Genomic DNA, 27042 nt, shown 5'->3' with positions numbered 1-27042 from the left:
GGCACATGTGGCCAAGGATGATTACAAATAGTAAATTAATCACTGTCCTATCAGATAGGTGATAATCCCCCTGATACTGGGGCTATTTTGTGAACCAGTTTACAGGGGTGACCCCCTCATCTCAAATGATGAACTGGGTTCTTTAAAGTGCACACATGTTATAACTGTGTACACTGGACCTACGGTTTATAGTCCTTATCCGAGACTTGTTCCACCACCAGAACTAGGAGCGAGTCGACCTCTAATCCTAGCGGATATTATTTGCTAACAAGTGATTCATTTGGGAGGAATAAGTTGATCGACATCAATACCTTTGATATACAGGGGGAAAGACCCCTTGTTTAGTACTCCTAAGGAGCCCTCCAAAGTTTGATTAGATGCATTGAAGCTGCTCATGCTCTGGGGCCCCTTAAGCGCTGGGGTTTTGCCAGTGAGTGGTCATAGCTGTTACGCCACTGCATGAACTCATGTATAACCATACCATTCTCTGTACTGATGTATCTACTGTGTCATTATTTGTCCCGTAAGATTCTAAAATAAACAAACAATTAGTGCATTTTGTGGTAACCACAAATTTATTAATCACAAACTGTTGTACAGCATTGTATTTAAAAAAATTGAATTGTTAAGTATTCAAGCATGCAGACTACTGTATAATATCACACAACACAAAAAAGTTTATAAATATTGTACTGCTGTTTTAATTAATGTTATTTGTTGTCATTCGCGTGAATGACATTTTGGGGTTTTAAAGGTGCACATTATTTATTACTGGCAAACATGATGTGGATGATGGCCAAAACAGGAACTAAGTGAAGAGAAGAGAACCCCTTAGAAGATTTTAATAAAGATATTATTATTTGAAAATTATGTTTGTTGAGGAGTTCTCATCAATCAGACCAAATTAGCTCTTATATAATGAAATAATGACAGATATAGAATGAGTATACGCATATCAACCGACCTGCAGTTTGAAACCAAACCACTACTAAGCAAACTTGATATTATTATGAAGTATTGCATATAAAACTAATTTCCTCTGAAAGGAATTGCCGTCGGATGCACAGAAAGTGTGTCGACCTTCATAGGTCAAAGTTCGTTGATAAAGTGTATGTTTTTAAATACACATTTGTTATGGGAGACACGCTCTGCATTTCATATCTCAAAAACAATTTCTTTCCACTGATGGATTTTGACCAAAAAAGTCATTACATTTCAACAACACGGCGATGGCCTGTAAGAGGAAAAACATAAATAAATGCAGATAATAAAGATTTCAGAGCTAAAGTAGGATAAAATATTGTATACAAAGACAGAGGGTCTTCAAATCTCTCCTCAAAACCCACCTTTTTAATTTGTAATTTTTCTAAATTTTCTGTCTTTGTAAAGCGCATTGAGGCTTTCAGCATAATGCGCTATATCAAGTACCAGTTATTATTATTATTATTATTAAATAAAAATTAATAAATAAATTTACCTCTCAAATCCTGACAATGATTCTGCCATCTTATGTCTCGTTAAGAATGTTGCAAGAGCATCAGCAACCTAGATATAAGAATGAAAATGTTTGAACTCTGTATAACAGAAAAAAACATTTATTGCTTTCTGGGTGAAATGGGTATGCAATATACTTGTATATAGCAAAGTTTAACCCTAGAAATGTGGCTCTTCCACTACTCTACTGTCAAGTTGGGTGTTGGCGCTGTTCAGTGGCAACTATACAATAAAAGAAGGAGTTAATTCTGTTATAAAGAAATAGCACTAAAACTTCTTTAATGAAGTGATAATGAATAATGTGGTTTACCTTCTGCGGCTGATCTTCGTGAACTGCATGTCCGCATTGAGGTAGAATTAACATCTGGAATTTACCCTGCATTTGTCCAACAGTAAGAGCTCGATCTAGACGATCAACACCTGAAGGAATAGGGGCAAACAATCAAATAGTATTAATGATGTTATTGTTTGTATATTTTTAAGGGTGTGTTCAGACTACTGAGTTATAATTTCGTAATGTAAAGAAAACTAATAGTGGTGCACTGCAAAGTTTAAACAACAAAACGTTTGTTTTGCAGACCTCCTAACTTGGAAAAATGACATATCAGGATGTTTTATGAAACTATATTATAGTGCCCTCTATAATAGAGGGCACTATAATACTACATCAAACCATAGAGTGTGCTATAATGCATGCCAAAGGCAAAAATTGTGTTGCCAACTCATTATTTCACTTATTAAACAATGCATGAATGGATTGTAAACATTATATGGACCGATAATAGTATGTTTTCTGTAGTAGAAATTTATACATATCGGGAGATTTTTGTGGTTTATCTAAAATATTAGGAGAAATTGCATTTTAGCAGGAGATGACTAAAAATATTGGGAGACTCCCGCTATTATCGGGAGATGTGGGAGGTCTGGTTTTAAATTGAAATTATCACAAACCTGCTAAGAGCAGCAGCTTGGGTACAGAACATGAAAGGAACAAATCCGAGAGGCCTTGAAACCAGCCTACAGTTTAAAAAAAATGTACATTAGATGATTGTTTAAAGGTTGAAATTCAATCCAAGATATAAATTCAGTCCATCCTTTACTAAATTCAATCCATCCCTTGCTGAATTCAATCCATATTTTATTGAAATTCAATCCACCCTTTTATTGAAATTTAGTCCACCCATTATTAAAATTCAGTCCACCTTTTATTAAAATTTAATCCACCCTTTATTAAAATTCAATCCACCCTTTATTAAAATTCAATCCATCTTTTATTAAAATTCAATCCACCCTTTATTAAAATTCAATCCACCCTTTATTAAAATTCAATCCACCCTTTATTAAAATTCAATCCACCCTTTATTAAAATTCAATCCACTCTTTATTAAAATTCAATCCACTCTTTATTAAAATTCAATCCACCCTTTATTAAAATTCAATCCACCCTTTATTAAAATTCAATCCACCCTTTATTAAAATTCAATCCAACCTTTATTAAAATTCAATCCAACCTTTATAAAAATTCAATCCAACCTTTATTAAAATTCAATCCACCCTTTATTAAAATTCAATCCACCCTTTATTAAAATTCAATCCACCAATAAAAAAAATATTGGTTGTCTTGTTTTGGGAGAGTTGTAGATGGCAATTTTTACTACAACTTGAGATTTAGTGGAGAAGTGGCGCTGTAGCTTGCCTTTCAATCTAAAGTCCAGGGTTCAATCACAACTAATCAAACTCCACTTCCTAAAGCTCTGTCTACACTATCAAACTCAAACAAGTGTGATATGCCAAAATATGGTAGTGATATCACATTATCGTGTCCATAGTATTTATAAACTTTTTTGTCACATAAAGTTTGATAGTGTAGACAGAACTTGAGCCTCAAATGAGTCTTGGTTTAAAAGCATGATAATTATAAAAAAATAGTTTATCCATCCTGTAATTGGCGAGATGATTGCTGTTGAATGTGTATGAGATTTTTTTTAAAAAGTGCAGTGAGGTAAACTACATAAATTCATTCATAAGTGCTCGAGCAGTATGGTATGTAAAAACAATTAATATTGAGAACCTTTCCAAAATTGTTCAGTGCTTTCCAAGTTCACTCTCCATGTGTATGCTGTGTCTTGTGACTTCTCCGTACTACACTCTGCTGTTTTCATTCTCTTTGAACCATTGCTCTCTACTTCAGTAGTACCTCCCACTTCTTCTTCTTCCTCAATTATTGCATTACTTAACCTAGAACATTCCTGTGACGAATTGTCATTTGTTATGTGGTCTTCACATCTGAAATAAATATTTTATTGGTCAGATGTTTGCCCTACTCTGACGTAATTTTGTGCTTTATACTAAGTACATTGAGAACACTTGCGAACAAATGTAATTCAAGGGTGGGACTCGAACCCACAAACTCCAGATCAATAGCCTGGCGTTGATATTATACCTCTAGACCATTAAGCTTTCGCTGATGGCTAGGGGTTAGATTCACTAACAGGAAAAGTAAGGTTTGTGGTACACCATGTGTTTCCACAAAATGGGAATAAATTGGAACATTTTTGGAAGGTATGCTAGAAACAGACTTCTGGAGCAAAGTAGCATAATTGAAACACTGACAAAGTCTAGCTGCTAGCAGAACAAAACTGTTTTGACTCGCGTACGTTTTTCCATTAGTTTATCAATGATATTACTTACTTAATCAGATGACCCTGTGTTGAAACTCTTGCAGACTCAATATTTCTAATTTGTCCACTTTTCACCCTGTTACATTGCCAAAATATAAATTATTGAAAAACTTTGAATAAAAATGTTATTTATAAATTAAATATATAGATTTTTCTTTTGTTAATAAAAAAAGTTTACTTACATATATTCAATAGCATATTGCAATGATTTAAACCTAGAAGGGCGCCCTCTGAGAAAACTTTGCATACTGTGTAAAGCTTCTAAGGCAGACCCTGTAATAAATAAGTTATTTTTAACTTTTTGATTTTATATGCATAGATATTTTATATGCATAGATATTTTATATGCATAGATATTTTATATTTCTCAATGAAGGTATTATATTTAAATTTTACCTTTTTGATGTCGTTTTATATTATAAATTTTGAAATTTTATTGTAAAAAATTCAGAAATTCAGCCTTTGGCTGCCAATGTATTTTTGTTGTTGAAATAAAGATACCAGATATATAATAATATATCTCACTTATATTTATACAAAAAAAATGTACCTTCCACAACATCAATTACCACCAAAGAACGAAGGTTTGGAACTAAATTCTTATTGGCTGCATGAACTGCTATAGCTCCACCCATACTGTGACCAACTAATATGATTGGTGGAACTTCTTCATCTTTGAACAGAGTTTGCACAACTTTACCAACATCACTAAGGTAAAAAGAAAAAGGCTCTAAAAATTATATATAATAATTTTTCCAAATAAAAGATTTTACATAAAAATCACCTAAGATGTTTTAATAAGCCTATAATATACAGATAGGAAATTATGGAGGAATCTAGTCATATAAGTTTGGGTATTTCCCGGACTAAGTAAGTAAGTAAGTCAATAATATACTTTTATCAGAAAAAATTTTAACCACATGTTGATAAAAGAAGGTTGAATTAGTAGTTAAAGAAGAAAGAAAAGGGGAAAATATAGTTCTTTTCAGTAAGTGAGAAAAATGTTTTGATTTTATACTATTGTAAAAAAAAAGTTAAACAATCAAAACAAAGATGGCAACCTTGCTAATGTATCAGCTGACATGTTTGACTCATCGACAGTTTTGGTATCTCCATGACCTCTCATATCCATGGCAATAACCCTACACTTGACTTGTTTTACGAGGATAGTCTAAAAATACAAAATAATCTATTACATTTAACTTTTATGGAAATCATTCTTTTTCTTCTGCATCCGTTTTCTCTTTGGAATGCGTTGCCTATTGACATCCGTCAGGCAACTTCCACCAGTGTTTTCAAATCTCTCCTCAAATCCCACCTTTTAAATTTTTAATTTTCTAAATTTTTCTATCTTTGTAAAGCGCATTGAGGCTTTCAGCATAATGCGCTATATCAAGTACCAGTTATTATTATTATTATTATTTAGTAAATATCATAGTACAGTATATACAGTATACAGTAGTCATCTGTGCATGCTAACTCTACATTATTATACTCGGTAATAAAATAATTAGTACTTATAAATATCAATATAAATAACCAAAATTAAATTTATACTAATTACTAACACTCATGAGAGCCCAGGTGAGAGCTGAAAACCCTCCACCATGCAGTAACATGACAACTGGACCGGCCTCTCCCATCTTATAAACTCTAAAAACGTAAACATACTGTTAAAGAAAATAACATTTTTAACGTAAAAACAAGAAGCCAAGAAATGAGATGTTGATCAACAAAGTGACCCTTTCCTTTACTTTCACCTAATATGTACTTGTCAATTGTGTTACCCACTATACGAACCCGGGAGAGGTGCGTCATTTACAAATAATTATTGACACAGGAGTGCGTCAAAAAACCTAGAAGGTACGTCACATCAATGAACAATGGTGTGTCAATGTCCGTCACTTTACCACTAAAAATATCATAAACAACATGGTCACAGTGCGTCAAAATGGGTGTGTCATGGTCACCTAAAGGTATGTCACATTTTTTTCGCACGGGTGCGTCATGGTATTCATAAGGTATGACGCATATCGGACAAATGACGCACCTCTCCCATGGGTCGTATAGTGGGTCGTACAATTGACAAGTGCATTACTGGCTGTCTTAGAGTCTATTTTTGACTAAAGAAAGAATCTGGGAGAAAAAAAGTATTTAAAACTATTTAAACGTACTATTTATATGCCATTCATTTGGAAATGTGATAAATATTTTTGATAAAAGGATATATTGTCATCATCAACTGCCACATCTTCATAAGTTTCAAAATAATTACTCCACGGTAACGGAGTAAAATCTCGAACCCTTGATTTTGGAAGATTTTGAGTAGAGCTGAAAAAGTGTTTACAAAATTATTTCAACATGTTTGCTTTGTTAAAATTCAACTTCCTTATACACTGTAAGTATATTTCTCTTTTTTTTTTTCCTGTGGCATTTTGCACCAGACACTCTTCTTTCGCTATTGAGAATTTAATAACTTGTGTACAATTTTGGAAAAAAAATCCCAAATTAAATAATTTACTCATCAAAGAAATAACTGAATATAATATTGTATGTATTATATAGGTATTACATTAAAGTATAACACAAACTGTTTTAGAGAATGGCCCATTATCCTCCACACAAAAGGCATGGAGAAAGTAAAAAAAAGAGTATTTCATTATTTGCTGTATTGTTGTTGACATTTGGTAAACCCACCTTGTTGTTGATGAACCTGGAACCTTCGTTGCAGTAGGTGGAAGCATCCTAGAAGGTAAGCTACTTGTATTTTTCAGTAGGGTGTTTTTGTGAAGTGATGACATGGTAGAACCCAAAATTCACATATATAAGGTAGAAATTAGCAACAGGCTAGGCCGTAGGCCTGGAGAACAGACATTCCTCCTCTGTCTGGGCTGCAAAAAACTGTTTTCCTCAGTAAAGTTTGGTTCCGATGAAGTTAAGGGAGGCCCTCTATAGTTTTCTAGAAATCTTTGTATTTTGATTCATTTTGTTTTATTGGCTAGGCTAGCTGTAGTTAGTAGAGCCCGGCCTAGCTTTTTAATTATGTCAACTTTGTTCCCTTCTCTTCTACCGAAGCTTGTTGATCAACTTTGGTTTGATGTAGATAAAGCACTTGATGATGAATCTGAACTTTCACAAGAGGAACAGGCCCATCAAGCTTGGGTAATAAAGTAAAACCAGCTAGCTTCAATCAAGTTCTAGGTAGTCTACTGTTAGTAGTTAAGTGGGCTTGGCGCCTGGTCCAGTCAGAGTGGTGTATCATAAAATGTTACTGTGTTTTAGGCTTACAGTATTATCATTTTAAATAATTTAATCTTTTTTTCTCTCATAGCTACAAAGTATTGCAGAGAAAGGAAGTAACATAACTCCTGTGGGAAAAACAGCTTCAACCGAGGTTTGTTGTAGTAAACAAAATCAAAATATTAGTATAGCCTATAATGTTTTTTTATTCTGTGTGAAAAGTGTGACAGCATCATATACCATCCACAATGCCTGGTAATGGATATGCTGTTTATTTTTTATTTGTTTGATTTAATCTAATTTTACTTTAGACATCGGAGGAGGATGAGCAAGATGACGAGGAAGATGAAATCGACACAGACGAAGAATCGGAAGTGGATGAATTAGATGGTGAAGAAATGAATGTGTATGATGCCGAGTCACCTGAAGATGTGAGCGATTTTTGTTTCACACAGTTGACCTTGATTGACCCAGAATAGCCGCTCCCCCATTGTAGCTCAAAACCTTCCCAGTACAATATTATTTCCAGTCATTTTGATACCACTACATGTGTATTTGGGTAAATAACGAAGATTTGTATAACAAACATGTAACAACTCTCTCCATAGTATAGATAATTTTTAGTTTTCTCCATTCCCTACCCATTATCATGTGACCATGATGCTTGGACCTTATCTTTGAAAGAGCACCAAGATATAACAATTGCATTTTAATTATTTTCAGGTAGAGATGGATTTAAGTAATGAAGCAGGCCCATCTGATTCTCCTCATCAGTGGATGATGATGTAATAACAAAGTTATTGGCGCAGTTTATATTATTTGAGGGTTGACGTTCAAACATGGTACCATCCTCACTGAATGAGTGGAGTATGAATGGGTGTATTTGAAGTGCAGTTACCAATACACTGATTACAGCTATTGAAACCAAATCATACCAATGATCTTCTTGTCTCTGAACATGTGACTAGTATGCTGTTGAATATATTGTATAAAGTATACAGTAAAATTGTATATAGTGTACAGTGATATTGTATAATATGTATGCTTGTTTTTAAAAGGCAAGGTGGTAAATGGTCACAGTACAGTACAACCAAAATGCTGAATACAAACATATGCTAACTTGATGAAAAATAGAGTGAAAGGTCAGACAATTGTGCTGCTATAACTGAAAGCTGTGTAAAAATCTTTTACAAATTGGTTAAGTAAAAAAAAATTCCTCCAACAAATAACCTATTTTATCTTTAAGAAAAGTTTTGTCAAAAAAAAAAGGTATTGCTCAGGATTAATGTGACTTTAGCAAAAATCATGGGTTTGATAAAATGCAAATCAGAAAACATGTATACCGTGTATTATAGTTGTTTGTATTTGATAAAGACAAACACGTGAATAAATAAAATCAAATTGTTCTTATTTCCATTTTTCGTGAAGTACTTTGTACTTTATGAACCTCTAGCAGATTGGTTAAGCAGGTAGGTGTTAACCTTGTTGTTACTCAAGCCAGATAACTTTTCATGAGTGTCAATGTTATACAATTGAATTTATATTTTTTTGACTTACATAAATTGGAATTTTCTTACTTTGTACACATTATTTAATATTCATTGAACATTTATAAAAGATTTAATTTGGACTACATTTTTTGGCATAAATACCAAAATAAATACATTGAAGTATGTTTACAAATTTGAATGAAATAAACTTCCATAAATAAACAGTAGATGTTTACCACCAAAGCTAGAAAAAAATAGAAATTACATGATTAATTGATTCCAAATCTATGCTTGTGTACTTATTGGTTTTTCCCATCATGACACCACCGATTCCACATTACAAGCACTAGCCAAATGTATTTGGCCTGGGATGCACAATGCATTGGCCTTACCTAGGTATTTAAATTAAAAGAAAAGTTGTATATTTCTAAATTGTCTTTCTTTACAATGCCGACAATATTCTTTTAAGTTCTTCATTTATATTTGCCCGTGGAGCCATGGTCTCTTCTCGTGTAAGCGTGTTCCGAATTTTGACAACACCGTCTTTTAGTTCTTGTTCTCCAATGATTACTACAAACGGTATTCCAGAATCCTCAGCATGTTGTAGCTGATTTAACATCTTTGGATTTTTCTTGTACGACATTTCGGCCTGGGAAAGAAAACAAAAATTGTGTTAAGTTAATCTGTATTGCCCTTCCCTGAAAATAATTATGATAAAAGGTAAAACATTTTCAATGCACACTGTATTGTGAGGCCCAGTTCAATTCACCTTTCACACATGATAAGAGAAACACACTTAAAATGTATAAATTCTCCCATCAAAGTGGATACCAGTTTAGGGAATTCCTTAAATATTTACCGACTTAAGTGAAATATTTAGTATTTTAAAGGGAAATATCTCACTTAAGTGTGATTGATGTATACGACCACAGGAACAAACAGATTCTAGTCCATATAGCATATTCTCTGGTATTTTGGAAAAAAACATGGCTACTTCAATGGTAAAACTTTTAAAACACTGCTCTGGTAAAGGTATATTAATTACTTATTCTTACCTTTATATTGCCATCCCACAATTCAGAGCATTTATTCTTACCTTTATATTGCCATCCCACAATTCAGAGCATAATTTCATGCGTTCTTCCAGCAGGTTTTTCTGTGCGGACGCCACTAGGATGTCGATTTCTGTAGTACGCACTTTCTCCTGGGCGGCCTTGGCTTCCATGATGGAAAACACTCGTTCGACACCTATGCTCACACCAACACAGGGAACCTTGTAATCAAATTAAAATATTATTATTATGCTAAGCAATTTTGCACCTTCTGGAGAGTCCACAACTGCTTCTTTCTATAATGTTGTAACTATGTGTCTCTGTGGCCTTATTGATATTCTTGAGGTTCCATAGTTCATTGGGTATAGTCCCACCTTAGGTATAATCCCAACCCTTCGCACAGAGGAATCTCCATGTATAGTCCCACCTCCCAAATTCTAACAAATGTATGTACAAAGATTATGCCCGAGGAAGTTAGACTTTACCTTTTTACCCTTGGGATCAAACATTCCAACAAGACCATCATAGCGCCCTCCACCTGCAACTGAACCAACTCCGACCTGTTCGCCATCTTTGGTTGGTATTAACTCAGCACCTATTAAGAAACATTATACCTGTTAATATACACATAAATTAATTTTAATCGATACATGAATACAAATAATAAACTGAAAATCATTTACATATTACACCTGCATTTAAATATGCAAATTACTAATTTCTCACCTTTAAGTACTGCCTCATAGATAACACCTGTATAATAATCTAATCCTCTGGCAAGACTAAGATCAAACGACACCTGTAAAAATAGTATGCAAATTAAATTATTCAAAACGATCTGGCAATTGAAGGATAGGAAACTCGTGCTTTCTAAACCAAGCCGCATGGTGCCACTACATTTGTTGTCAGTTAAAGTCACATTTTTTCCCCAAACTTTTATTTCTTTCACATCCAACAGAACGTTCACTTGCAAATTACTGGATGGATAAAATATATGATGCTTATAAACTAAAGCTCTGTCTACACTATCAAACTAGTTTGACAAAAAAGTTTGATGTGCCCATATATGGACACGATGATGTCACTACCATACTTGGGCACATCACACTTTTTTTGTGAAACTAGTTTAATAGTGTAGACAGAGCATAAGTCTCATTTGAAGCTGAGGGAGTGTAGTTGTTTACCAGTCACACTAGCTCAATATTTACCTTGTCTGATACATTGAATAGCTCACAGTAGTGCAGTAGCAGTTTCATATCTGTTAGGCCTTCCATGGCTGCTTTACTTTTCTTCAGATTTTCATCTTCACAAAGTTGTGCTACTAATTCTTTCCCACCTATATCAATAAATAATCAATCAATAATCAATAAATAATCAATCAATTATCAATAAATAAATAAATAATCAAGCAATCATAAATCAATAAATGATCAATCAATCACAAATCAATAAATAATCAATCAATCACCAATAAATAATCAATCACAAAATTGGTGATTCAATCAATATGAAAGGAAATCTAAACTAATTAATCATCAGCTAACCTGTTCTGTCAGAGAATCAGTCTGTTTTTATTTATAGGTCAGAATTTGTAATACAATTCTTAGCAACCTACCTCTTAGTTTTACAAAGGCCCCAATCTTGTCTGCTACGTCTGGATCTAAACCCTTCTCATTTATCATCTCACATCGTACATCTTCCCATAGGGTCTGTCATGTAAAAAAATGTTTATTAAACAATACTACAACAAAAAATCATACAGAAAATTAGCAAAAATTAGCAATCACATAGAAACAAATCTAAAGCTCTGTCTACACTATCATATATGGACACGATGATGTCATATCACTACCATTTTTGGGCACATCACACTTTTTTGTCAAACCAAGTCAACCAAACCAGATCACTCAGTTCCACGCCCCTTAACAGACACAGTTTGCGGCAGGGAATATATACATATTACAGTATCTGTTGGTATTTGTTGCAGCCAGACATAAGATCAAAGGACTGTTACAAGTTCTTATCTTGGCAAGGCGAGCTTAGGGTCCTGTTGTTAGATTGCTTTGGTCAAACTAATTTGATAGTGTAGACAGAGCTTAAAATAAATAAAAGAAATTATAGTACCTTGTCTAGTTTATCTACAGATGAACAGATTGTTCTAAATTTATCATCTGGGACTCCACACGCTTCAAACATGCCATCCAAGATTCTGCGATGGTTCACTTTCACCACAAATTCTCCCAGTTTCAGATTGTCAAGGATCTCGTAAACAATCTTGATACACTCAGCATCAGGTATCATTGGGTCATACTGGCCAGCTATATCAAAATCCTATCAAATCAAAGACAGTCACTGTCAGGGGCAGATTCAGCATTATAGATTAGGTGTGTGTGGGGGTGGGGGGAGAGATAGGGGCTCTAGATATTTCATAAATGATAAAAAAAATAATGTTATTTAAAAAAAAAATTAGTTTAGAAACCACCCTGGGTATTCAGACCTTTTTCACTGACAACCAAGCATCTGGCAGACAGACAGGGGACCAAGCGGTTAAGACAGTGGAACTGTAATACCTAGCCGTAACATCGGCAAGGGTTCGAGCTTCACTCGCTCTATGGTTCTGGTGGTAGAATAAGTCTTTTCGTATAAGGACTATAAACCGTAGGTCCAGTGTACACATCTGGCTCATGTTCACCTAGTACATCTTTCTAGACGAGTAGGGGGTTGTACTGTAGTATTATACACAGCCACTGTCACACACAGAGAGTTATCATAACTCATTATGAGGGCCTCTTGATTGTCAGCATACGCTGTTTAGGGTCACTCTCTATAAATAAGGTAAAATAAAAAAACTCACACATTGGTAGAATTCTCTATATCTTCCCCGCGTCATAGCAGGATTATCTCTTCTGTACACCTTAGCTATATGGTAACGTTTAATGTTGGATATCTTTCCCATCGCTAAATAGCGAGCAAACGGTACCTGATAAAAGTTTAAGAAAACGTAACAATATAAGAATGAAAAATATATATTTTACTAAAAGTTTAAAGTGAATATAATTTAACGATGTATAATAAAACTTGAAAAAAATGTAATTACGTATTTGATTTATTTTTTTTACAATGTTTTTACTCATAAGAACAGAGTTTGGTTAATTATTGATGCTGGGCTATTAATATGGCTCTAAAGTTGAGAAGTGGACATATGGCTTTATCTTTATCTACAACCTGAAAAATATGAAAATATTTTTTTAAGTAAATAATTTTTTTCCCCACCCAATTTTTGGTCAAAGTGAATAACTATTATATGATATTGCATAATTCAACAAAAAATGTTTATCAAAATATCCTAAAGCTCTGTCTACACTATCAAACTAGTTTGACAAAAAAAGTGTTATGTGCCCAAATATGCCATATATGGGCACATCACATTTCTTTGTCACATAAACTTTGATAGTGTAAACAGATCTTAAAAGAACCTAGGGTAGCATAGCATTCTGCCTGTTTGTAAAAGGATACAGTAAGGTCATATCTCAGTGATAATATCTCTCCTCCTTGGTCTTTTAAATCATAAATCAACTTGGAATCTTCACCATATTTTCCAGTCAATGTATCCTGCAAAAAAAATGTCAAAAAGTACAGTACAGGTTTTTGAATTTGTCATTAGATTAATATATTAGAACTCCTTCCTTGGGACACCTCTATTCCTGTGAAAAGTATAAAGCTCTCTCTACACTATCAAAATTATGTGACAAAAAATGTGATGTACCCATATATGGACATGATGATGTGATATCACTACCATATTTAAGCATATCACTACCATATTTGGGCACATCACACTTTTTTTTGTAAAACTAGTTTGATAGTGTAGACAGAGCGTAAAGGAATATATGTTTGAACACTCACTCACTCACACTGGTCAATCCCATTCAGGGAACAATTTTCAACTTTTCATCTTTATACAGACTGGACGACCTTAGGTTGGCCAAATATATATAGTTTTTTTAGAAAGTCTGGTATCAGAATGTGTTTTTAATGATAAAAGATTTCCTTTTGGTCCTCAAGAAAGGTCTGGTATTGTGAGAATTTTTTCGTTTCCAGGGAGTGTGGTATTGGGAGAGTTTCCAGTTTTAAGGGAGTCCGGTATTGGGAGAGTCTATTGTACTATCAATTACAATATATTACAAGAGGCATTAAAATGCAGGCAGCTTTTGAATTAATAGTAATATTCATGAATGGACAGTTATACCCTGCTGTTTCTATAAGTACTACTTATAAACGGTCATGAACTCTTGTTCCTGGAAATATTGTACGTTAGGATGTTTACCTTTAGCTCAAACACAGGAGTATCAATGGTCTCTGCACCATGACGTTTAAAGCATTCTATAACTGTCTTAAACACCTTCTCACGTATAGCCATCTGCTTTGGGTTGTAGTCTCTTGTTCCCTACAGATAAACAGTTTTAAATATTAATTTTCAAAACTAGATAGATAAAATAAGGTATAAAAGTAGATGAAATGAAGGTGCGTGCACATCTCTGAAGTGGACAAAATTGTTTCATACTGTATCTATGTAGCTCCATGCTGTATCATTATATTATTTTAATAATTTAATATTAGACTATTAACACATGTTAAGAATGAAGTGACAGTGACATATATACATTTATTTATATTATTAATAGGTTGTAGAATGTTTATTCATCCTCATATCCAGAGTTTAATTTCAATTCTCTTTATTTTGGATTTATCCATAGAATTAAAACACATGTACGCCCTCTAGCTTGCATGTGGTTGATATGCACTCCTCCTCAAAAGTAGACAAATCTACAGGATGGCAATGAAAAATTGAGGAGAGGCGGCACAATTTTAGGTTAAAAAAAAGAGCCTATTATTTTTTAATATATCTAATCTTTGCCTTGAATTTCAGGTATCTTGGATCCCACCTATATGCACAAACATTACAGTGTTAATAATAATGGATTCTACCTTTGGAACTTTGAGAACAAATTTTTGTGGTTGAGCATCTTGAATTTTGGCCTTCAAAGCGAGAAGTTTAGCTACTTCTTCATCGATCTAGGTAGAAAAGTAAATAGGTTATATTGTCACAACTTTAAAAAAGTCTGACTAATACAATATGAAGCATCATTTTATATATAACAATTCTTTAAAAGTTAAAATCATTTCATTATCCACATTATTAATGTACTAACCTGTGGAATATCAGTCAATTGTGTTGAAGCACATCGTGTTAATAATTTTGAACGTCCAAGTTGTCGCAGATGATAAAGTTTTGTCCAAGTTAGTGCCATTAGCAGATTGAGAATGTCCACAGGTAGTAGAACAACCAAAAATGTGATGGTGAAATAAGAAGAAATTCTGATCAGAAATCCTAGTCGGGACACAGGGAATAGAACTGGGTATAAATATGTAATTTACCCACATAATATATTATGAGAAAATAAAAATAAACAATAATTTTGTTGAATTAATTAAAAAACCCATTCTTTTTAACAAGTTTGATTCATCAAGTGACAGAAGAAAGCGAAAAACATTGACAATTATATATTACTATATCTGGTACACAAGGAAGTACTGTACATTTTGATTTGAGACTTAATGTACGGCTAGGCCTATCTATGCCAAACATCTCCGCACAGCTGGTGAATCTCAGCCCCCATCCCTCTAAATTCTCTATTTCGAACCTCACGTTCGCCAGCCAGCAGGCCTAGCCTACGCCTATTCATCATTGGTTATCCAACCTAGCTTTCACTCTCGATCCATCAAAATTACATCTAAGCTAAATATGTGCAAACCTGATCTTTAGGTGCTTGTTGTTTTTTTAATTCACGGACAATATTTCCCTGTTTAGTAATTTCTTTTTGTACTTCGGCCTTAGCTGATGCGTCCATGCTGTTTTTTTAACACCGGGTGAATTTTTTCCTTTTCTCATTTTGAAACAGCTTTGTGATTGGTTGATAGAAGAAGATGACGTAATCTTTTTAAAGGCACGCTCGATGATGTAATAATACTTTTCTCACAAAACTTTTCTTTTTTCCCTTCGTTCTTTTATTTGTTTTCATTTCATTCGGCGCATCCACCCCACTCTGCTTTTTGTTTAAATCGTGGGTAAACATAACACATGAGAACAGAACTTGTGCTGTGGTGTAGTTCATGTTATATTTTAGTTAATGATTGTTGAAAATAGGAGAAAGAATTGAATAGTTAACTAACAAACACACCACAAAATAAAGTAATATTTATTGAGCATTTATTTTCAAACTGAACCAGTTAAACTGTGTAGATAATCAACAAATAAATCTCCATGAACATTTCCTTTTTAAAAAAACAGTGATATTTTTACATGGGTTGGAAAAGTAATACTTTGATCATTCTGTCAGGTTATCAAATAATTTGATAAAACTATTAGAGCTTTAAATTAAATAGTATGTTATTACAATATTGTACTCTATTGTACACATTTCTATATCTATGAATATTCTATTGTCAATAATATATGTGTATCTATTACTATTTCACTATAGTATTTAATTTGTGTAATTAATTATTATATAACCACCATTTCATCTATGAACAATACATTGAAACACAGCATAGGAGATTGTCACAGATGTTTACTTATATTGCTTAGCAAAAACATTAAAGAAAACAACGAACATGAAGCTGATAGTTTTTCACTCTGCATAGCATGAATAGCTACATTGCATGAAGCATAATATAGAGACACCATAAAACAAAATACTGATTAAGTAATGCTTAAAAAATATATACTTAATTCATAGCATTATGCTATTAACAAATACACATCATGAAATAGATGCATGATGGGGGGAGGGATTTCTCTACAGTAGAACCCCTATTAAGGGACTCAACAAAGTCTCACCTTATTAGGGGTGTCCCTGAATAGGGTTTGGCTGTAGTGTATATTATATCGTTCATTTCGTTGGAAAGTGTTCCCTTAATAGGGATATCCCAACAGAGAGATTCTAATGTATGTTGGTGGTGGTATACGCCTTTGATGGAGGCGAGGGCCGACTCACTATAGATGGGTGTCGTATCACAATTTTATGATATATTTAAAATTTACAATCTAAAAGCGGTCCGTTGATTCGGTATATAACCCATCATTTAAATTATTTTAACATTTTCTTACAAAGAAATCATGTTAGTATTAAAAAATAATTAAATTATAATTTCAGAATGTAAACATAAATTAAATATTGCTAGTAATTATAATTACTACACTAAAATTAACAACAAAAGAAAACAAAATATTTATAGCAATAATATACTAACAAATATTTAAATTTAGTAAATAGCGCATTACTAAAAACTCAAATTATTTTATCCTAAAAGTAAAAAACACCATGAAAAACCAATATAAATAATTTCCATAAAATTATTTCATATATCATCAACACAAATTATGCGAAATCTAATTAAGTAACCTAGACTTATAATATAGTATACATGAATATGATGGTAATATTTTTACATAACATGTAATTTTGTTAACATTGCACTAAAACATTCGATCAAGTATACTGTACACTATTTTATATTTAAGCAATTTATCTATTTACCTATTGACTTGAGAACTCATAACCCGTTACAGATATCACTACACTACAGTATTTACTACAACTAAACTATACAACTACAGACCAGTATAGATTACTACACTGTATAATAATTATATTAAAGTAGTACCACAGGCCTACACATGGCTGGTACAGCATACAACAAATCATTTTTTTATTTATGAATTTTCAGAAGTGGGAATGAGATATAACTCATAACATGGTACAGTATTATTTATTATAACTACATTTAAACTGTACACTAACTGTAATGAATTTCAAGACAATGAATAGGATATCAATTTAAACCTGGTAGAACAATATTATAACTATACAATATATTTACTTAAGCGGCCCAACAAATGATAGAATTACAACTCAAAACTTGTACAGTACAGTATATCACAAATGTATAAAGTTTTACTTTAGCAGTGTACGTTTAACACATCAGTGTATGTACAGTATCATAGCCATAACACCTACTACTATTACTATAACTACCTATTTTTTTACACAAGAGAGGTTTCATAACCTCACAAATACGATAACGGAAACATCATACATTGTGAAACGTCTGAGCTGATCCCTATTTCATTTTCAGCAAAGTGTATTCTTTATTTTGTTGCCACACGAAACAGATTTTTACTGAATTATAAAACTCATTTATGATGTATTCGTTTTCGTTACTGTATTCGTGTGGTTGCGATACCTCTATATAAACATGAACTATATCACCAACACCTTAATTCGCCATCCTATAATATGAATTCATCTCATCAACATCCTCACACTAAAATAAACATCAGAAAGGTACAAATACTGAACAACAAGTCTAGCGGTCTATATTTCTAACAAGAAAAAAAGGTACATAAGGATTGTCAATAGTAAAAAGATGTTCATCTCTTTTGTTATTGTTGTATACTATTTCTAAGATATCAAGGTTACTTAGATATTAATTATGATTAATTTAGCTTCCATTTCAAAATAATAATAATACCAATAGGAATATGAGCATTTAACCATATTTATATAAAAATACTAATTTCAGTGAATATTAAAAATGGAAAAGAAATGAAAAATACAATAAGAATTAAAAAAATATTTCAATTATGCATTGATCAGCCTCAAAATAAGAACCCAATTTCATCAATATATTTAGCACTGGACAAAAATTGATGAAAATAAAAAAAAAATATTTGGCCGAGCATTAGCATAACATTATGCAATTAATATTGAGAAACAAAACATAAAAATACATACAAAATAATCAATGTATTTTTGATACAATTCTTTGTGATGTGAAAAAGATGGTATACATTCATCCACAGAACACAGGAATTGGCTTCTGTGAATATTAAACTTGAACAGGAATCGTAAAAAGTCAGAATTAACTAACATCAATTTATATTTATATTTCCTTGAAATACAACTTTATCCTGGTGGTTTGTCACATTTTGAATGTTGTAATATTGGTTACTGTTTTTTACATACCAAATACTAAATTGCATATGCAACACATGAAAGCAAAATCAAAAAGGATTGCTTTAGTGGTTATTAGTGGATTGGAATCGATCAAAACCACTTCAATTGAAGACTGCTAATGTGATGCTTTGGAAGTCATGACTCCATTTGAGGACTTCATTCAGCAGGCCTTGATTCCTGTAGTGGTTACCAGATCATGTACTGGGTTATTGCACCTCATCGGTTGGCCTAACAGTATGGTTGCTGATTGGGGTTACCATCAGTTGCTGACTTGTTCTCAAAATGTATGAGCATTTCTGCAGACACCACAGCCAAGCGCAAACTCCTCGCCTGTAGGTGGGTGGTCGACATGTAGAGGGCACTCATCTCCTTCCATTTGTGTGATCTTTGGACCTGTTTAAGGAAAAACATGACAGTTATTTTACTGGTTTACAATTGAATGAACTATATTTCAATGACAATGTATAACATTCAATATACATAGCATTAAAATATTTATATTGGTATTATATTCTGAATCACAAACTATGCAATTTATGACATAGAGAATTTTGTGTACACTGTTTTCTCTCTATTTCAGCATTGCAGTTTGCAGCATGTACCTAAAAGGATTATTGGTGTCTTAATCCCTTTGAAGCTATGCTAGAACTGTGTGTGTGTGTGTGTGTGTGAATCCTGAGATAAGAGAGAAACAGCTGACGCCATAACTGCTGTTACATTGTAGATGGATTTGAATTTGTAACCACTCATCACAAAAATGTGCACAGAAGCCATATAAACTGGCTCTTTAAAGCCCACAGAAGCTATATGAATTGGTTCTTTAAAATGTACACATGCCATATTAGAAGGCCTCTTCAAGTCAGTTGTACAGCTGTAGTACAGTTGTTATAGCTACCTTCTTGAAACAGGTACATAAACTGGTTATTTACAGTGTACACAGGCTATATGTGTACTTCGATATATTTACCTGCAGGGCATCTAGGCAGTTCTTGTTTACCAATAGTTGTTATTCTCTGGAAATCATCATGACAAGCATTGCAGAAATGAGTTGTACCAAAACAAAAGAACACAGCAACTGAACAACAATAACGACACTTGTATTCCAGGAAGTCTGTACCATGCTTGGGACACATCTTGAATAAAGGAAAATAAAAAACAGTTAACTTTTGAGTTGAACAATAAAGCCATTTTGTACTTGCAAGTTTACTGGATTATAAGTTTAACAATAATAATTTTACAATATTATGATTGTTATGGTGACTTTTTTGTTTTATACTTTTTATTGATTTTGTTTTGTAAATATATTGGTATGAGCTTTAGAGCCATTTTACTGTTTCTTTATGGATTCCATAAAGAAACAGTAAAATAGCTTTAAAGCTGTTTCAAACAAATTAATGATATTCTTAATGCATAGCAACTTGTTAAATTACCACTATACGTACAACAAAGACAGAAAAGGGCTTATCTCCTATGTCAATACAGGAAGCATGAGGCTGGTATTATATATCATAATTTGAATTTGAGGTAGAGAAGGGGGAAAGGAAATGCTTAATTATCTTCTTTTCATTAACTTTCTTGTATAAAACCAGTGAAAACATTCTGTACAGTACTGAGTATTAAATGCAATAATTATAAAGAGATGTGGGCAATAAAACATAAATGCAGGATCTACCTGAGCCCTTGATACATCTGAGCATCCACCACAAACAAGTTCTGCAGGGTCATATTCCTGGGCTCCACCCTCATCACACCTTGCCTCACCACCATAGTAGGCCTTCTTACACTTAAAGCAAACATAGTAAGCATATCGGTTGATGGCAAAGCCAGCAGGATCGTGATGGAAACGAGCTCCTGGGGTTGTAATAGCTTCACACTTGTTCAGGCCTTCATACTCCAATCGCATTAGGGCTTTCCGTTTCACATCTTGCTTCAGGGCTTTGATTGGTTCTAGTATAGATTCTAACATTTTGTTTTCTATGTCAACCTGAAAAATGGATATACCGTACAAATATTTATAAATCAAAATTTCTCTCCAGACAAAAGAGGTTTATATACGACACACTGACAGTGGAAAAGTGATAACCACTTGATTTTTGGTACACATCATAAAGCAATAGAGGTTTGGAAGTTGATTAACATAAATCACAAAAATACAGTTCTACATAACACAATACAAACATTAGGGGAAAACAGTATGATGTAAAGAATTATAATTTTGAACATCTTAGGGAGTCAATAAATAATTCGAACTTGCAGAACGCACATTAATTAAAAATGAAATACAATTCTTTGAGTACATACCTTACAAATTGGGCATAAGACGAATCCAAAGGTGATTCGTGGTCCAACCCACCTCTTTTCAAGAACACATAAACAGCAATGATAGTGGAAAACATGCCCACACATAAGCTATGTCAAGAAAAAAAACAAAGTATTAATTTACTAACTTCTTATTTTAGTAGGGTATGGATAGACATATGCCTTTTTCACTCGATCTCCTGTGAATTCTATCCCGACCAGCTCTCATATGGGAGAACGGAGCAGTGTAAATGGTTCCTCTGCTTCTTCTTCATTTTTTGGTTATCTTAGGGTATTTTATGGATCATTTTTGTGTGTAAAGCACTTAGAAACATTGTATTAGGTGCTATATAGGACTACCATTATTATTATAGGTAAGTTAAGTGACACATAACGTCTTTGTTGATTTTAGGTGATTAACATCTATGTATTTGATAAGACTGACCTGGATAGCCGGTGCACAGCATAGAGCCTCAGTGAAACATATCATGCACATATCATCTGAGTCTTGCTTCAAAGTTGGGTCATTACTGCACCCCTGTAGGCAGGGAAGATGCTTTTCCTCGCCCTTCAGACCACCACAGATGTGTTCACAACGTAGTACCTTAGTACATGCAGTTTCCGCATACTCCTGATAATTTTATACATCAAATTTGTAATTTTGTAATATAAAGTAGTACAAAGAAAACAGATTGAATGTGGTAATGACAATGATAATCAGTGGCCATTGGTTTAGGGTCTCCTCTTTTTCCTCTAGGCCCTGATCATGGGCTCGTAAGGCCCCTGGGTTTAGCCAGCGAGCGCTCATAGACATTACAGCACTAATTATAGAGAATGATTGTAATTTGTTTTATTTGTTGACATTTTCATACAGTTTAAATATCTAAATATGTAGTCTATTATGCCACATTTCCTTACCTGACAATCCTCACATACTGCACTAGCAGTCAAACCGGATGCATTACCTCCACAAAACCTACATGACCCTCGACCCGATGAACCATGACTGTTACTCGTACTTCCTTCAGTGTAAATAGAAAGATTTATTTTATATTTCAAAAGAAACATGTATAATATAAAGCTATTCTTAGCAACAACTAACATCTAGTCATTGCCAGATGAAGATTTGTTGACAACAAGTCGAAACGTCCCAAACGTACATATTTATTATGGCTTAACGTAAAGAATTGTATACAGATGTATAATATAGCAGTGTAGTCATTTTTAATATCTAACCATGATGACGCAATGAAAAAAGCACACTTAGTTGATACATATATAAATATTATGATGAATAAACACTTCCATGAAACTTTCCTGAAAATAAAAACATTTTTACCTGCTTCTTTGAAGTCTATCATTGCCTTTAACGTTTTAGAGTCTGCTAAGATCATGACCCAGAACAGTTTGCTTCTTCCACACCCCTCATGGAGGTCAACCCTGATCGCTTCCTCCTCTTCCTTAAATACCTTAAAAACAAACATGTAACAAACTTTATTCATTTGTTTAATACAATTCTGAAGCTCTGTCTACACTATCAAACTTTAGGTGACAAACAAATGTGATGTGCCTATATATGGACATGATGACATCATATCACTACCATATTTGGGCACATCACACTTTTTTTGTCAAACTAGTTTGATAGTGTAGACAGAGCTTAAGACCTAGCCTAGAAATAACCTAATGCTCTAGGCCAATTTCGCAAGGAATTTCTTTAAATTTTGGTGAGTTGTTTTTGGGAAACAAAACAATGACTTTTGTCGTATAGTGGCAGTTATAAAAGATAAAGATTTGACATCCAGTAGCTATAAATACATCACTTTATTGGGTTGTTCCAACATAAACACAACCTGACCTCACAACACGAGTCTCTCCTCCTCAATCAACGAGGTCTCTCCGTGAACGTCCTCTATAGTCGAGAGACAATCAGTTACAGGGTTACAATATCAACATACCTGTCTTTGATGTGATCTTGTTCTGTTGTGAAGATGTAGAAACTTATCACAGTCAGCGCATAGGTTACCACATTGGTTACAGCTTACGATGGCTGGCGTTTCACCATCATCATGATTCACACACAATGGCTGCGAAATAGAGTAATCAATAAATAACAATTGAAATAACCTTAAAGCTCTGTCTACACTATCAAACTAGTTTGACAGAAAAAGTGTTATGTGATGTCATCATGTCCATATATGGGCACATCACATTTTTTGTCACATACAGTTTGATAGTGTAGACAGAGCTGAACAGCAAACAAATTATTCCAGTTCTTGACATTCTTGAGCTGGCTTAATATGATGTCTAATTTTCCTAAACTTCTGGTAATAATAATGTGTTCTTAATGGTAAAAATACAATTTTTTGGACCTCAAGAAAAGTCTGGTTTTGGGAGAGCTTACGGTTTTCAGAGTCTGGTGTTAAGAGAGTGGATTGTAGTATTACAATTTCTTAATGATTATATGACTATTTAGGTATTAATGGGATAATCTAGAAATGTCTGATTTTTCTTAACGCAGGTTCCTTATATATTACCTTGTGTTTGGCAGCCTGCCCATCTTTCTTGCTTAATTCACTAGATGACAACCTCTCTACATGCTCTTGTTCTAGAACACAAAGACTAGCCAATGACAACCATAGCTGTGTTGATAAAAATATATAAAAAAGCATCATAGTACTGTAAGTTCATGAATGAGGTCCATATATGTTTTATATTCTACATTAATTAATAAATTAAATTAATTAATTAACTATGTGCAACAGGTTCTCACAATCGTCACAAATTTTAATGGCATATTTATGTTTTTTTTGCTATAATATTTTATGCTTTTATACCACAATACATATTTATTATATAAAGCAGTATACTTACTGTATGCGTCTGTAGGCATTCAGCAGGAACTCGTTTGGACTCTTCTATTCTTGTGAGGGCAAGTAGAGCCTCGGCAACGGCTGCCTTGCAAACACTAGCCCAAAGATCTCCAAGCTTCCCCTATAAGAATAATGGAATAAACCATCACTTAACTAAATTGAAATTAATTATCATCATGCTTAAAAGTGGATAGTATTGAGTATCATACTATACTGAATAATATGTTCTCTGGATGCATGTTTTCATGTAGGAGTGGAGCTGTAGCTTGGTGGGTAACATGCTTGCCTTCCAATCCCAAGGCCAGGAGTTCAATCCTGACCTAGTGTCAGAGGTTCAATCCTGACCAAGTGGCAGGGTTATAACTCTTTCAACTCCACTCCCCAAACCTCAAATGATAAGCACGATAAATTATAAAATAGTTTATCCATCCTGTAATTGTTAAGTTACTCGCTGTTGAATGCATATGAAATAAAACAATTAAAAAATATTCAATTACCATCTTGTTAAATTGAATATCAGCAATTTATCTTACCATGGCAATGTCTTTGATAAGGACAATGATGCTCTCAGCAATGCTGTGTGACATACTGCCTCTGATCCACCATCGTTTGCTGCTACTGCCCTCGTCTGTTCCATTACTAAAGCAAGAAATCAAAATAGAGTATCAGTCAAGAACTCCGATAAACCACATCTCATGTCGAAACATTTTTTTTCCATGAAATTTTCCTTTTTAACTAGCAGTATTTTGGTCACATATTAACATGGTAGTGTAGTGTAATAGAAAGATGTCACAACATGACCATCAAAATATGTTGCAGATATGTGACTTACATTTTGGTAGAAGCCAGCGTAATGGACTGAACAACTTTCCCGCTACCTGCTGCCTTCATCTTTGTCTGCACAGTCAGTGCTTTAGTGATGACAGCTAAGAACACCTCAAGCACACCAATTGTCTCCTCTTCCTCCGTGGCTTTCGGTTTTTCCGCAGATGTTGTGATGACGTTGATGTCCATTATCGGTAGTGTTGAGCCAGTGACCGACGCAAACCGATTTGGTGTTATTTCTGGTAGAACTTTACGCAAGATGGCTGTTACCTAAGTAAATACAATTAATATGCATTAACACAATGAAATGAAGTTAAATTGTACAATCTTATATATTTGTTTTCATACTGAGGTGGGTATAGGCAAGATAAACATTGGGTATAAACACACCCTTTCACGTTATAGGACAGGCTTATACAACAATCAGTACAATATGTAAAATGTACATCATCACAATTATTAGTATTTAGAAGTAAGACATTGTGTGCAGTGTTCTTTCCAAAATATAATTATTAAATATTTGTTTCACATACCTGTCTCTGGACTCTTGGAGAACCAGTGTGTAACAAGGATAGAAGATCCTGCACCAGGCTAGCCTTCTGAGCTACATACACCCTACCAACACTTGATCCACTAAGAGCCAGCACCATGGATAGCAGCTCAAAGCAGTAAGCATCAGCAGACGAGATCTGCTTCTCTTCTGTCTGTGCTCCACCTTCTACCTGCTTGGTTAGGCTAAACTCCCATTCTTCTCGAGTCTTTGTGGTCTCTTTATGGATGGCTTGCACTATGTGACTACACACTTGTTTCTGTAGGTTGGTTAGCTTACTGTTGCTGAATAGGATACCAACCATGTGTTCCTTTAGGTCGGGATCACCACTATCCTGTATACAAGAAACATTAACAATGTATGTTGATATAAAGTTTGCGGTACACCACGTATATTAGTTCTGAAAAGAACTGTTGCGTTTCTCGACGTTTCAATATGCTTTGATCGTCCTCGGGAGTGAGAATGCAGAAAGTCCAGGAAACTTGGAATATAAGTGGAACTTGGAATACAATGTAAATGTATGCCATTGTTTTTTAAAACAGTGACGCCATAGTGACAGTGACCATAAATAGCATGAAAATGGTAATAAATAGTACTACAGTATTCTTACTTGTTTTGTTCTTTCTTTGCCTTTTCCATTTTTGGCCATGTCTTCTGCTAGTAATTTACCAAAAACTTGAGAGGTCAGAAGCCGGAAGACTCGTAATGTTTCTGCTTCACAATTCTTCTGTTGGGCAACCAACGCTGGCACTTGCCCTAAAGCGACAAAATATTGAATTAGACTAAAGCTACACTTTCAAACTAGTTTGACAAAAAAAGTGTGATGTGCCCAAATATGGTAGTGATATGATGTCACCGTGTCCATATATAGGCACATCACATTTTTATGTCACATAAAGTTTAATAGTGTAGACAGGGTTTAAGTCTAGTAATACTCAATACAATGGACAAAACATGTTTGCTTATACCATGTAGACTTTCAAATTTTTTTAGAGTAAATCTTCAGGATATTTATTGGCTCTCCATAGATTCCCTAGCGTTTTTTTCCAATAAATTAACTATGATAAGCTTCCAACTTTGAAGCCTTGTGTATACTAACATCTAAAAAAATGTAAAAAATAAAAACAAATAACAGATGATGATTACCTATACTTATACTAGATCCATCTTGGTAACCAAGGAACTTGACCTGTCGAACTCTGACATGGTTGTCAGGTCCTTTAAGCGTGACCTTAATAAAGGCATGATCAAGGTCCATAAGGTCACATGCTATCCATCCTGAATGACGATGATCAAGGGTTATCATTTGTAGGGTAACCAGGTCCTCAGTGTTGCTACCTCCCTGAAATGTCACTTGGGTTACTTTGTTCTAAAAAGTATAAAGAATTAGTTTTGTTTAATGAATATTCCATTCTAGACAGACAGATATAGGACTAGACTTCCTTCCTTCCGAAGT

At 33.8% G+C, this 27042-nt stretch overlaps 4 protein-coding genes across 6 annotated transcripts in view; 1 reads left to right on the top strand and 3 right to left on the bottom strand.

The window, feature by feature from the left end:
- LOC144843130 (uncharacterized) overlaps positions 1–9033 on the top strand; it is an 83382-nt gene extending 74349 nt beyond the window's left edge. Inside the window, exons 2-5 of the mRNA XM_078699855.1 lie at positions 7193–7337; positions 7507–7569; positions 7727–7846; positions 8139–9033. Coding sequence (XP_078555981.1) covers positions 7218–7337; positions 7507–7569; positions 7727–7846; positions 8139–8204 — 369 coding nt within the window. The 5' untranslated portion in view covers positions 7193–7217 and the 3' untranslated portion in view covers positions 8205–9033. The remainder of the gene's footprint in view (positions 1–7192; positions 7338–7506; positions 7570–7726; positions 7847–8138) is intronic.
- Positions 553–7118, bottom strand: LOC144843114 (protein phosphatase methylesterase 1-like). Its single transcript, XM_078699828.1, has 12 exons — positions 6873–7118; positions 6404–6506; positions 5744–5836; positions 5237–5346; positions 4726–4883; positions 4358–4448; positions 4186–4251; positions 3566–3780; positions 2446–2511; positions 1805–1914; positions 1478–1545; positions 553–1234 (listed from the first exon to the last, which is right to left on the bottom strand). Exons 1-12 carry the CDS (start codon positions 6974–6976, stop codon positions 1216–1218), a joined length of 1203 nt encoding a protein of 400 aa, XP_078555954.1. The 5' UTR covers positions 6977–7118; the 3' UTR covers positions 553–1215.
- On the bottom strand, positions 8803–15918 carry LOC144843107 (histidine--tRNA ligase-like). 2 transcript variants are annotated; one of them, XM_078699816.1, is made up of 13 exons: positions 15774–15918; positions 15171–15349; positions 14947–15033; positions 14285–14404; positions 13474–13569; positions 12812–12937; positions 12082–12288; positions 11573–11666; positions 11166–11293; positions 10684–10756; positions 10443–10552; positions 10002–10178; positions 8803–9554 (listed from the first exon to the last, which is right to left on the bottom strand). In XM_078699816.1, exons 2-13 carry the CDS (start codon positions 15267–15269, stop codon positions 9348–9350), a joined length of 1524 nt encoding a protein of 507 aa, XP_078555942.1. In that variant the 5' UTR covers positions 15270–15349; positions 15774–15918; the 3' UTR covers positions 8803–9347. The 2 variants fall into 2 exon arrangements, with proteins under 2 accessions (XP_078555942.1, XP_078555943.1); XM_078699817.1 differs by lacking the exon at positions 15171–15349.
- A 313-nt stretch (positions 15919–16231) lies between these two features.
- The window catches only part of LOC144843092 (E3 ubiquitin-protein ligase MYCBP2-like), a 43859-nt gene continuing 33048 nt past the window's right edge, over positions 16232–27042 (bottom strand). For both annotated transcript variants that reach the window (XM_078699781.1, XM_078699780.1), the window contains 15 exons: positions 26733–26955; positions 26197–26342; positions 25570–25920; positions 25044–25306; positions 24745–24850; positions 24213–24332; positions 23876–23980; positions 23297–23425; positions 22678–22807; positions 22257–22360; positions 21784–21969; positions 21342–21449; positions 20713–21024; positions 20008–20173; positions 16232–19433 (listed from right to left, as the gene is read on the bottom strand). In XM_078699781.1, coding sequence (XP_078555907.1) covers positions 19318–19433; positions 20008–20173; positions 20713–21024; positions 21342–21449; positions 21784–21969; positions 22257–22360; positions 22678–22807; positions 23297–23425; positions 23876–23980; positions 24213–24332; positions 24745–24850; positions 25044–25306; positions 25570–25920; positions 26197–26342; positions 26733–26955 — 2565 coding nt within the window. In that variant the 3' untranslated portion in view covers positions 16232–19317. The remainder of the gene's footprint in view (positions 19434–20007; positions 20174–20712; positions 21025–21341; positions 21450–21783; positions 21970–22256; positions 22361–22677; positions 22808–23296; positions 23426–23875; positions 23981–24212; positions 24333–24744; positions 24851–25043; positions 25307–25569; positions 25921–26196; positions 26343–26732; positions 26956–27042) is intronic.

This window comes from Antedon bifida, chromosome 5 (assembly GCF_963402885.1).
Source record: "Antedon bifida chromosome 5, ecAntBifi1.1, whole genome shotgun sequence".
Taxonomy (NCBI): Eukaryota; Metazoa; Echinodermata; class Crinoidea; order Comatulida; family Antedonidae; genus Antedon; species Antedon bifida.
Note: the sequence above shows the minus strand (reverse complement) of the source record. Positions and strands in the feature narration are given on the sequence as shown.